At 37.0% G+C, this 12,767-nt stretch overlaps 1 protein-coding gene across 2 annotated transcripts in view; it reads left to right on the top strand.

Moving 5' to 3' along the window:
* The window catches only part of Alcam (activated leukocyte cell adhesion molecule), a 201,001-nt gene that overhangs the window by 171,060 nt on the left and 17,174 nt on the right, over positions 1 to 12,767 (top strand). Inside the window, exons 9-14 of one of the 2 annotated variants that reach the window (XM_021185108.2) lie at positions 1,397 to 1,509; positions 4,032 to 4,167; positions 4,271 to 4,404; positions 7,613 to 7,745; positions 9,609 to 9,647; positions 9,938 to 10,055. In XM_021185108.2, coding sequence (XP_021040767.1) covers positions 1,397 to 1,509; positions 4,032 to 4,167; positions 4,271 to 4,404; positions 7,613 to 7,745; positions 9,609 to 9,647; positions 9,938 to 10,055 — 673 coding nt within the window. The remainder of the gene's footprint in view (positions 1 to 1,396; positions 1,510 to 4,031; positions 4,168 to 4,270; positions 4,405 to 7,612; positions 7,746 to 9,608; positions 9,648 to 9,937; positions 10,056 to 12,767) is intronic. The other variant, XM_029470472.1, reaches the window with a different exon arrangement.

Here is a 12,767-nt window from a genome sequence, read left to right as displayed (position 1 = left end):
TGCTAATCTTCTCTGTATCGTTTCCAATTTTAGTATATGTGCTGCTGAAGCGAGCACTAGATATTTTCTTTAATTGTTTTTATATTTTCTTTATTTACATTTCAAATGCAATCCCAAAAGTTCCCTATACCCTCCCTGCGCCCTGCTCCCTATCCACCCACTCCCACTTCTTGGCCCTGGCATTAAAATGACACAGAAAATCATGGGTAAGTTGCAACCAAATCATGAAAGAGACAAAAAAAAAAACTGAAAACCTGTGGTCTTGACTTAATTCTATAGCTAGATATACATTCTCTGAGTTTTGACTAGCAGTACTGGATGATGCAACGCTGAACAACCTGATGATGAGCACTCTCATTTTTTTTTATTTTGACCGGGTGGAAAAGTTGACCCTAGATTCCCCACCTACCAAAGCACTTAGTTGTCAAGAGGCTCTAACAGTATAGTATCTCTTATACAAAGCCTTTTTGCTTTGAAACTCAGTTTGATTGTGTTCTCTCTACTCCTTTAGTCATTGCTTATGCCACTGCTTAGTATTTCAGCAAGTAATTAGTGATCTCGGAGTGTATAATAGTTTTGTTACCAAGTTCTGAATTCACAGGTGATAGACTGCTGTGGAGTGCGCGGTACCCCCACACTATCATGTCAGGTCAGCACTCATATACAGATCTTCCTTTAGTGCCCAGAACATAGTTGCTGCATGGCAGTATTTGTTCCATTGAGTTGCATTTTCTTCCTCCAAATCATACTATAAGTTTTTATTTTAAAAATCAATTTTTACCTGAAAGGCTCTGCATCCTTAGACATATTTATCCTATGTATTTTTTTAAATTATCTGTTGAATGTGTATCCAATAATAGGTCTTATTCAAAATTTCAACCGCATAGAAAATGGAATAGCATTTCAGAAATAATTCAACTATTTGTCAATTTTCTCTGAAGAAACATCTACACTATCTGATACTTTTTTCCATTTATCACCTGCTGTCTAAATATATGTGATTTTTCTACTGCTATGTCTTATCAACTCTTTTTTTTTATAATATTTATCTACTCATTTTTATTTCCTTCCTGAAGTGAGCTGGTTTGTTTTGCTTAAGGTAATAGTTCCCAAAGAAGTACTTATATGTACCACAAACATCATTATGTTAACAGAAAATCAAGGCAAAATCAATTAGATCGACCACATATTTGTCCAAGCTCACTTCAATGCTAAGTTGTAAGGCTAAGCTGAATCTTCTCCAATCTAGTTGCTTCCCTCACTTAGTCAATCCAGATATTTCAAGTACAGATGAAAAAGGTGCTTTTGTTTTTATTTCATATTTTTATGTGCAAAATATTTTTACTATCTTGCTTTCTTGTAGTTTTCATTTTAATCATGCTTTTCTGTCTCACAGACTTGGATTTATCCTTAAACCCAAGTGGGGAAGTGACCAAGCAGATTGGCGATACCCTGCCTGTGTCATGCACAATATCTGCAAGTAGGAACGCGACTGTGGTGTGGATGAAGGTAAGTCCAGGTCTTTTGCTGCTGTCCCCGTTCCTTAGCATGCGTTCTCTGAGCATTCTTGTGTATTTTGTTTTACAACCCAATATGTATATCCAGACATGGCATGTATGATCAAATCCATGTGCCCTTTCACTCCTCCAATCTAGCGTTTGTCAGATCACAGTAATTTGTGGCAGCACTCAGCCACACCATGGCATCGTTAATAGATGGGTGGCAGCATAGCTTGGTGAATTGCTTTACCATTATATAATGAAGAGTGATCCACAAGTGCATGCGCACACACGAGCATATGCAACTAAGTGCTTTAAGGACAAACCTTACAGAGTTGATTTTATCTGACATCCTGGCTGTAGCATCTCTGCGAAAATGTAGCTGGTGATTATTTTTCCCATCATTTATAATAAAATCAAGGCAGATGGATCAGAAAAGTAAGACAGAGAGGCTCAACCCCATGCTGTCTGGAGTATGAATGTTGTTCTGGGGCCATACGCCTTTTTTTCCTATTTGGTGTCCGGACAACTTTTTAGTCTGTAAAAGCTGGTTCTTTGTAATTGTGAGCTCTTTGATGCTAGGGAGATCTGTTCACGTCTAGCCCTGGAACATTCTAAAGTCTTGTTTGGAATCCCCTGTGTAAGCTGACATAGTCATAGAACTCTAAAATAAAGGGAACTTGGGGCCCGATATTTCTACCTTTTTAGAAGGAGGAAGGAGGGTACATAATTGGTGTTTTGAGTCCAGCTTGTCCTTGAAGCAGAAGTCCGTGACCATGAAGTCACCATTTATGTCGTGGCTAGTGTTTTCTAACACACAGTGTGTAGCATGGACAGGAGCAGCAAAATGGGAAAATAATATCCATGCATCATTTCAAACAGGAGGTCAAATTATCTGTATGATAATCATTCAGAAATTTCTAAGACTTCTTCTAGACAAAAATCATTGTATAATGCAATAATACTACAAATAAAACTATGAACACTCTCTTAATCTCTGTCTTTGTCTCTGTTTTTGTCTCTCTGCCTCTTCTCCATCCTTCCCCTCCCCTCCTGTCCACTCTTCTCCTCTCTGAAACAGGGCTTCACTACATAGCACTCACTAACCTCAGACTAGCTTTGTAGACCAGGCTGGCCTCCTGCTTCAAGGTTCTGATGATAAAGTTGTGCAGTATCACATGCAGCATCCTCTCAACCTTCGAGCACTTTTCTTTCACTTTCTCTGGTACACACTCTTGCCACAAATGTTCTTCTCCCAAATGATTACAACATCGCTCTTCCTTGCCCTTAGTTTGTACTATTTCTATACCTAACAGTCAAATAACTAGACGATCTATAAGCAAGGAGAACAGTTAATGATGGTACAAACACACAGAGGTGTTTTAATTGATATGTAAGTCTGCTACAGTAAACATGAAGTGCATTCTCCTTTATTGGTTGAACCCTAATGTCAGGACTGCTAAACAATATTCCTACTCATCATTTGTTGATGGGAAAGTAGACAAAAGAGAATCCTAGTATACAAAGGCCTATGATCATAGAATTCTCTTATTAACTGCTTTTTAACTTAATGCCCTGAAAATATGATCATCCTCTAGAGTCAAGTAACTTTCTAACATACACATATTTGCCCTTTCATTTTTGAAATTCGACCAGTAAGACTTTCTGACTGGTAGTGTTTTTTCATACTTTTCTTGTGATTTTATAATGAAACTCCAGTGGTGATACTCAGTCAGCTAAAGTCAATCTTGAGCATTTTGCCCAGCACTGTTTATGTTCCATGGGCGTCTTACAGAACAATGTTAACACAGTAGTCAGACTTGACAATTAAGACTTTCACTCAACCTAAAATCATTGCACTACTCATATAGTTAATCCTCAAAATGATTAGATACAGTAAGAAGATCCTACTTCCCAAACAAAGGAAACTCAGTTTGAGGAAACCATGGACTTGTTCCTAATTACCAACACTAGAATAGGGGACTCTGAACTATAGCTCTACTTTGCCTGACTCCAAAGTATCATAAGGAGAATATTCAGACCCATGTAATAACCTTGGGCTTAATTATTATAGAACACATACATCTGAAGTCACAGTTGTGAGGCTGTATATAATATAGTTCATGAAGAACACATGTTCTTGACTGAAGATGTGAGGACCTTGTATAAATTCCCAGCACCCATCAGATATTACATGGAATGTCTGAAACCCCAATATTGGGATCTAGAAACAGCTTGATTCCAAGAGCTTCTTAGCCAGCCAGCCCAGTCAAAATGCAAGCTTCTGGTTCACTGAAAGATCCTATCTCAAGACGATAATGGTGCAGATAATAGAGGAAGACACTAGATGACAGGCACTAGTCTCCACACCACACTCATACACAGGTATAGGCATCCAGACATGTAGGCGCATGTACCACACACATATACTATACACACACACACACACACACACCGCCATGCATAGTCATTAATATATAATAAATATGATATTGTTGTACCCCTGAAGTAACTGTGCTCTGCATTTACCAGGATAACATCCGGCTCCGGTCCAGCCCTTCATTTTCCAGTCTTCATTATCAGGATGCTGGGAACTATGTCTGTGAAACTGCTCTTCAGGAGGTTGAGGGACTGAAGAAAAGGGAGTCGCTGACACTCATTGTAGAAGGTAGCAAAATGCTTTAGCAGCCATTATCTTGTTCTTCAAGAATTTGATATCAGGCTTCTTTTAATGTTTCAACAATGATATTCTAATCATATTAATATTTCAGGGAAACCTCAAATCAAAATGACTAAGAAAACTGACCCCAGTGGACTGTCTAAAACTATAATCTGCCATGTGGAAGGGTTTCCAAAGCCAGCTATACATTGGACCATTACCGGCAGTGGGAGCGTCATAAACCAAGCAAGTATTTTAATTCTTGTTCGGGGTTAGGGTTAGGGTTAGGGTTAGGGTTAGGGTTAGGGTTAGGGTTAGGGTTTGCTCCCAAGTTGAGTTTTATTTAGATTCCAGAAGTGGAGGTTGGTTTTGTTGGAATATAGAATATGAAACATAGAATATGCAGTAAAAGTTCGGAGAAAGTGCTTGCTGACATAATTTTCTCTGAAGGAGATTAAAACATTTAAATCCAAGACCCATGGAAAATATTTTTAAAACACTGTGTTGTGGTATCTGCTTTTGAAAGAATTAAAATTGAGTGTCTCTCCATGGTCATTAATTCCTGAGACACAAGTAATTAAATCATTAATGGATATACTTTTCTGAACCACAAACTTATACATCAAAGTATAAGTAGCTGTCATTACTTTGCCTTTTACTGTTTAAAAGATATTCCTTATTTAACCTGGGCCCTTTGAGTAACCAGCCTAGTTACTGCTTGGAAACACATGCTCCAGTTTGCTTGTTACAGGGCTAGGGCCAGAACAAGGCCGCCCAAATGTAGTATCTACTTTATTCCCTTCTGGACAGTAGAGGACATCAATCTAAACTTAATATCTGTAATCTTGGTAAGTTACTTCAGTTGCCACAAAGGATTGCAACTTGCAAATGCTATGAATATTTTGTTCTTAATACAAAGTCAGACGCAGAAAGAGAGAGGAAGACAAATGCATAAAGAAAGAGAAAAATCAGCCGCTTGCTAAGATTTCAGAACTTTACTCCCTCTAATCAGTGTTTAGTGTACTAATATGACTTTACATTTTTTTCGGTAGTGGTCCTCGTGTCTCCTTAGATCACTAGAACCAGTTAAAGAGTCATAGACATAGAACCAGTAAAGGACATAGCCTCCCTCTTCCCCCCCACCTCCATTTAAGGTTTTAGCCGGCACATTTAAAGCAAAAAGGTTGCAACTTAATTTTACGATGAAAATTCCATGTTCCTCTGTGAAGACATGAACCACTAGCTCAGCTCCTATAATGTCATTTGCTAAGCACGGTGAATCTGCGCTCTTGCCTGGGATTCATACAAATACATATGCATATGTTCAAGCAAGGAGAGCGCTCAGAGTGGGCCCTCTTGAAGCCAATGACTTGTGACTGGGTTAACTGTATTAGAGACACACTGATAAAAAGCCCAAGCTTGGAAAGGCAGAGAGGCAAGAAGACAATCAAACCTGAGAAGATGCATGCTTCTTTATTCGGAATAAAGTCCTGAATTGTTGAAAATGTGCAGAAATACTTTTTAGCACCAAATGCTAAATGATTATAAATGTTTCTTTCCTACACTACTTTTTCTGTCTCTCTAGTTAGGGGATAAGTGCCATTGAAAAGAACCTGTAGTTTCTGGAAAGTAAAAAATAAAAAAGTACACATGTTTCAAATGAATGAATGAATGAATGAATGAATAAATAAATAAAAATGTAAATCAGATGAACGAATGAATGAATATAAAAATGTAAAAGACCATGCTAGAAATAAGCAAGTATACTTTGAAAAGACTGAAGTAGCAAGCACAAAGATTCAGGGAACATAGCAGTACACTTACCACAAGGATAGAAATAATAATGCTATTCTTCATTGTCACAGAGAAGGTTTGAGTCTGACCTGAGGGACGATATGTTATTTTTCTTGTTCTAGGTTTGAGGTGGTCCATCCATAATGTTTTATTTGTTCCCCCTCCAAGGTATGATGAACCTAGTAGTTTACAGCCATGAGGTAGCGCTCAGGGAATAGAGGCTAATGCACACCTAGCTTCAGGATACATACAGTACAGTTAAATACAAAGCCAAGATAGAAAAGGCAGAGGATATACCCAAAATAAGTGACCAAGAAAGAGTACGAAGGCATACTTGCTTGAGCTGTGTTGCATTTCTGTCTAAACCTAACAATGACTGAACTACATTGTTTCTTTTATATTTTTTAAATTATTTTTAGAAAATTTTCAAGTGATATGTGTACTCCTCTATTTTTTATTTTCATTTACTTTATTGAAAAACTATTTTCATGCAATATGTTCTGATTACAGTTCTACAGTTTATTTACCTCCATCCCCACTGTAATTCACACTCTTTCTTTCTTGCAATGGAAAACTAACAAGCATTTTTTTAAAATTAAAATGAAATAAGATAAGAAACAAACTGGAATATTGCAAATCAGGGGAAAGAAAAGGCATAAGAAACACATAGACACATATGTTCTCACCTCAGAGATCTTGTAAAAACACAAAAGTAAAAACTATTATATATATATATATATATATATATATTTGCTTTTTACTTTATAGATTTTTGCATATATATACATATATACAATATATATACACATATATACATATACATGTATATATATATGCAAAAAATCTATAAAGTAAAAAGCAAAAGAACCTCAAAAAATGGGATACAAATCTAGACAGAGAATTCTCAAAAGATTGCAAAGAAATAGATATAGCCGAGAAGCGCTTAAAGAAATATTCCTTGTAGGGAATATAGATCAAAACTATTTGCATTGCTTCTTATGTTTGAGTATATCACATCCAGAGATCCTCCAATTTGTACCTCAGAAAATCCAAAACCCATCATTGAAAGATCCACCTTTTTTATTGACAAAGAAAAAGTTGAGAGAAGCAAATGGTTTTATTTACCCATGAACAAATTATATATGCATTGGACTTTTATATAACATTTTATGATAAGAGATAGGAGATAGGAGAACAGATACCCACCGCAAAGAATTGATATAAGAGAATAGCTGCCTACAGCAAAAAAACAACAAACAAAAAAAAAACCACCTCATTCACAAATAAGTTCTAATGTTCACTAAAAGGAAACTGGTGGTTAAAGATGAATAACATACTTTGAAACAAGTATCATGAAAAAAAGTTTAACAGACACTGAGGATCTATGGGGAGAGGGGGTGGATGGGAGGGAAAAGCCTCATTGATGTGTTAAAATTCCCCAAAGAATCATAGACACAGAAATGCCATTATTGCTTTATTAATCTCATTTCTGCCCACTGTAAAGCTGTAGATGACCTGGACAGTCCTTATCTATGGTTTCCACACATCCTTAAAACCAGACTGTAGGACATCACACTTGCCCTGTGTCATCTACCAGTATGCTTTCCCAGACTTGTAAAGTGCACCTCCGTCTCTAAACTCTTCTTCCTTCTCCTTCCAGACAGAGGAGTCTCCTTATATTAATGGCAGGTATTATAGTAAAATTATCATTTCCCCTGAGGAGAATGTTACATTAACTTGCACAGCAGAAAACCAACTGGAGAGAACAGTAAACTCCCTGAATGTCTCTGCGAGTGAGTATTTCATTTCTGGCATTAAAACCGTAAGAAAATTTGAAGTTATTCTTCATTAGCTTAACATCTTCAGTTCCATCTCCCTGTACTGCATCATGGTAAGTTTCACGCTTTTGTTTGGCATTTTGATATCATCGCCATGAGGTTCCGTTTTCTTTTTTACCTGGTTTCCATTCTTCTACTACCCTTGTCTTCACAGTTTAAGTCACTTCATATATTTATTAGCACTCAGACACTTTTCCCAGGAGAGGAAACCTCACAGGAGCAAGAGAGGATAAGAAACCAATTGATCTTACTTAATTCATACTATGGATCTAGAGTCAGATAATTCAATGATTATTTTAAAACACTTTTGTAAAAGGTATATACATCTGATAAATTTTTAGTGTGACCAAACCACATTGTAATTGTGGGCCTGTCAGTTTGCGTTACAACTTCATTATATTTTTATCCTACCCCTATTTTATACAGAAATGCCATAAATTTGGCCAATTAACAAATTTGTACTAAAAATGTGAGAATTAATAAAATCAGGTTGCAAAAGTTTTCTATCTCTCATTGATTTTGAATCATAATGGAAATAGATAAAATCATCTTAGAGAAAATTAAAGTAACTATTAATATTGAAATCCTACCTCATATATTTTTGAGAGAGAGAAAACATTTTGAAAACCATGATTTATTGGAAAATTAGACACCATTTTCAGTCCTGTTACTATGCCCATTGCTGTTACCATGGCAACCTTAAATCAGGACTGACCTTGAGTAAGGTTCACTTTTAGACAGGATGTTAGCTGACCTGCTGCCAATTGTCTATTTCTTCACCGGTTGGAATCCTTACATTAGTATGTTTTGAATATAATAGCTGGAAATTTATAGGACAAAACAATTTTCAAAAGATAATGGTCTCTAACTTAAAGGCCCAGTGGATTAGCTAGAGAGAAGAACTAAACAAAATTAACTTAAAAATACAATCACTGACTTCTCACAATGCAATTCAGTGAGTATTGATTTGGAGAGAGAACCTAGAGAGAACCCATCCTTATTCTTTTATTTTAACTGAAGAGATGTTTTTTTTTGTTTTTTTTTTTTTTTTTAACGCTAACCTGTGGCATGAGATAGTTCGGCTATCTCAGTATTAAGCAGTCATTTTCAAACTTTGTCCTATCTGAGCACTGGGACTGATTTATAATCTAACACCATGGAGAATTCTGATGCACTCTCGTGCATGCTGAAGAATGTTTTCTGTAAATATAGTGATGATCCACAAGAGCACTGAGTTTTAAGTAGCCTAAAACCATAGCAGAGTCAGCAACCTGGAACATCACATAGGGTCCCATGTAATCTCCTGAGCACCCTGTTTATAACCTCAATCCCAACTCCTGCCTTGAGGCCATCATTAGTAGCTCTTGACACTAACAAATGGAAATGAATTCTTCTAGAGGCAGAAAAAGTTGAGCACAGATGAGAAACAGTATTGTAGATTTAATAGGGGCCACTTGTTCCTCCTAAAAAGACATTCTAGTGAAAGATACAGACAGTCGGAAATTAATTAATTAATTACATTAATTAATATAATTAATATAGATCTTAGATAAATACTGCAGCTCGTTGGTTATAAATTTTCTCTAATACATTAAAACATTAATATTTTTCACTCCTCTCCTTAAAATAACATTAGTTCCTCTGTACAAACCTTGTAGGGAAGTTTTTGCTCTATAAAGTGTTATTTTTCTTTACCCTTACAGCTTTAGAATAGCTGTCTTATCTAGGTATTTATTACATCATACTATAATGGGAAAGGTGACTTTCATTTATCAACAGATTTTGTTTTTAATTTCATATTAACATTTTTCATTTCAGTAAGTATTCCAGAGAACGATGAGGCAGACGATATAAGTGGTAGGTACTACGCTGCAGACCCTTCTTCCTTGCCTATCAGCTCAAGATTTATCAAGTGTCCTTGTCTGAGTGACTTTCTTAGCTGTCCAAAATTTGACTTAAATTTCAATACCAAATGAGACAAGATAGTCAAAATTCTAAAAACTTTCCCCTTCAAAAATCACATGTGCATGTAACCCACAGTAGTGATCTCTTAGCCATCATTAACAATATGTCATAACAACGCCACCTTCCTTTTCAACGCTTTAGCACTGGCTATAGCCGCATGGTCTTTTTCTTCTTTGTTGTAGATGAAAACAGAGAAAAGGTGAATGACCAGGCAAAACTGATTGTGGGAATTGTCGTTGGTCTCCTCCTCGCTGCCCTCGTTGCTGGCGTCGTCTACTGGCTGTACATGAAGAAGTCCAAGTGAGTTGTACAGAAAGGTTCTCGCTCCTCACAGCCTCCGCCTTGAATCAATCCAGCACGCGGAGTGTGCTTATTCCTGCTAGGGATGTCATTTCCAGAATAATACAAACACATCACCAAATCGAGCACACGGAGCTTTGTCTCACTTCATAGTGAGGACGGGACCAACGTCAAGAATGTGGCCCTGGGTGTGCTCATGTCTCTTAATCATTGTTAGTCAACGTTCCAAGGCCAGTTATTTTTGTTGTTGTTGCTTTCTACCTAGGTAGATTTTTCTAAAGCACACATGGCCTAGATATAAAATATTTTAAAGTTTTTGTTTGAAGTTGATGAAGATTAATTCACAGAAGGTTCGTACTCCAGGGCCTATGGATGACTGAGCAGTGCCTGATCTGGCCAGAAATAAAATTGCCACTGAACTGAGGATATTTTCTATGTTCTCCTTAAATGGCTTTATTCCGTGTGGGAACCTAATTAAGAGGTGGAAAAAATCATTACTTTGGCCTTAATGAAAACATTGATTAGATAAAATACTACAAATGCATTTAAAATGCTTTAGATAAGGGTAGATTAAAAATGATTAGAATCATAAAGCACAGCATGCAGGATGGGCCTTTAAGATCTAACAGGGCTTATACTATGTCTCTGGTGAAGCTGATGATGATTAGCAGTAAGTACAGATCAAGATTTAGATGTCCAGGATTTCTGTAAGACAGATGGCTCCCCCACATTAGGCTAGTGACATTTTGTGCGAGTTCATGGTGACTACATTACCAGCAGAAGGGGAAATGGAATGTGGAATTTTGCAGGAGTATTTATTTTGGTTTGGTTTGGTTTGGTTTGGTTTGGTTTGGTTTGGTTTGGTTTGGTTTGGTTTGGTTTGGTTTGTTTGGTTTGGTTTGGTTTATTTGTGTGTTTGGTTTGATTTTGAACATTGGAAGTCCCATTGGTGTCTCTGGGGCACATTCCTGGTTTCAAACAAGGACTTTAAAATTTACCTCTTCTAAGTGAATAAACTGTTTTCACAACAGAGTGTCTGTAGCTAGTACCAATCTGGAACATAATTTTATGCTTTCATTATGTCTGAATTAATCAGTCTAAAAATATCGAGAAACATATCTTATTAAAAGAGATAAAGTGAGTACAAACCTACACAATCTTAAGCTCACCCTATAAGTGTGTCAGCTGCAGATCGGAGTGAAGCTTCATGGCAGGGAGACACAGCTGGGAAAGGTGGAAGTCACAAGGCATGATAACCATACACTGATCTTTTGTTCTTGACACATCTGTAGACACCAATGATATTCATTATTTTACCTGTGAAAAAAGAATTGTTTCTCATGCTGACACTATTACTAGGCCTTACCCTATCTCAGGATGGTTTGCTATTCTTTTTCCATACAAAGTTTTCTGTTGTAATTATGATTGATATACATGATGTCCATTCCCATTTGGAGAGCACAGTCACCCCTCTTTATATGGTACCTCATTCCTTCTAGATCCATGCTTCTCAACCATTCTAATGCTGCAGTCCCTTCATATAGTTTTCCTCGTGTTGCGGTGACCCCAACCATACATTTATTTTTATAGCTACTGTATAACTGTAATTTTGCTACTGTTATGAGTTGTAATGTAAATATGAAGATGGTCACAGTTGACCCCTGTCGTATAAAGGTGTCATTTGACTCCCAAGGGGATCACAACCCATAGGTTGAAAACCACGGCTTTAGTGCATTTCTCCCAAACAGCTGGTATATTGCTTAGACTATTTTCAGGGAATTGAATGTGTGTGTTGGCACACGTTGGGCAGGAGGCAGGGAATGAAGGAGAAAAAGTGGAGAGGCAGGGGTAGAGAATTACCTTACATCGTCATTGAAGCTGCAGTCTCCAGGTCTTGTAAGCAGGAATCCAGAGAGGTGCATGAGAACAGGTGTCCAGCTCGAGCCTGTGTCCAAAAGTCTGAGGACCAGGAGAACTGATTGGCTAAGTTTTAATCTAGACTCAATGGGATGGAGAGTGTGAAGGGTCAGAGTATCAGCCTGAGCCTAGAGAGTAGGACATGTTCCAGAGTAAGTTCTGGGGCTGGAGGTAGTCTTTCTTCCCTGCTAAACCTTTCCATTCTCCTGGTACCTTTAAGGATCAGATGACAAACACACATAAGAGAAAAAAAGCTGCTTTATCAGGTCTGATAGCTATGTTCATCGCATTTAGAAATACCCCATGACACAATAGAATACTGTTTGATAAATGTCTGAACATGATATAGCCCAATCAAGTTAATATATAAAATTAACCATTACAGTTGACAATGAATATTATATATGAACATTTAACCTACAAACATACCAATACAGTTACGGGACCTATGTAAAATCTAAAGAGGACTGCTTATATCATGTGAGAAGAAATGCAAAATTGCCAAGAAGTAGGCATTCTAATACAGTAATATTGTAATCTTATACAAATTCTCCCTGGGTTTGCAAAAGTTTCTTTATGATCAAAAATACACTTTAATTCGTAAATGCATGGCGATAAACACATCTGTAAACTTAGCATCTAGGATCCATTCACTCTACTTGGACTTCTTTTTTAAGAAATGACATTAAAATTTCTCTGTGGAAAGAAAGAAAGAAAGAAAGAAAGAAAGAAAGAAAGAAAGAAAGAAAGAAAGAAAGAGAGAGAGAGAGAGAGAGAGAGAGAGAGAGAGAGAGA

Source organism: Mus caroli, chromosome 16 (assembly GCF_900094665.2).
Source record: "Mus caroli chromosome 16, CAROLI_EIJ_v1.1, whole genome shotgun sequence".
Taxonomy (NCBI): Eukaryota; Metazoa; Chordata; class Mammalia; order Rodentia; family Muridae; genus Mus; species Mus caroli.
Note: the sequence above shows the minus strand (reverse complement) of the source record. Positions and strands in the feature narration are given on the sequence as shown.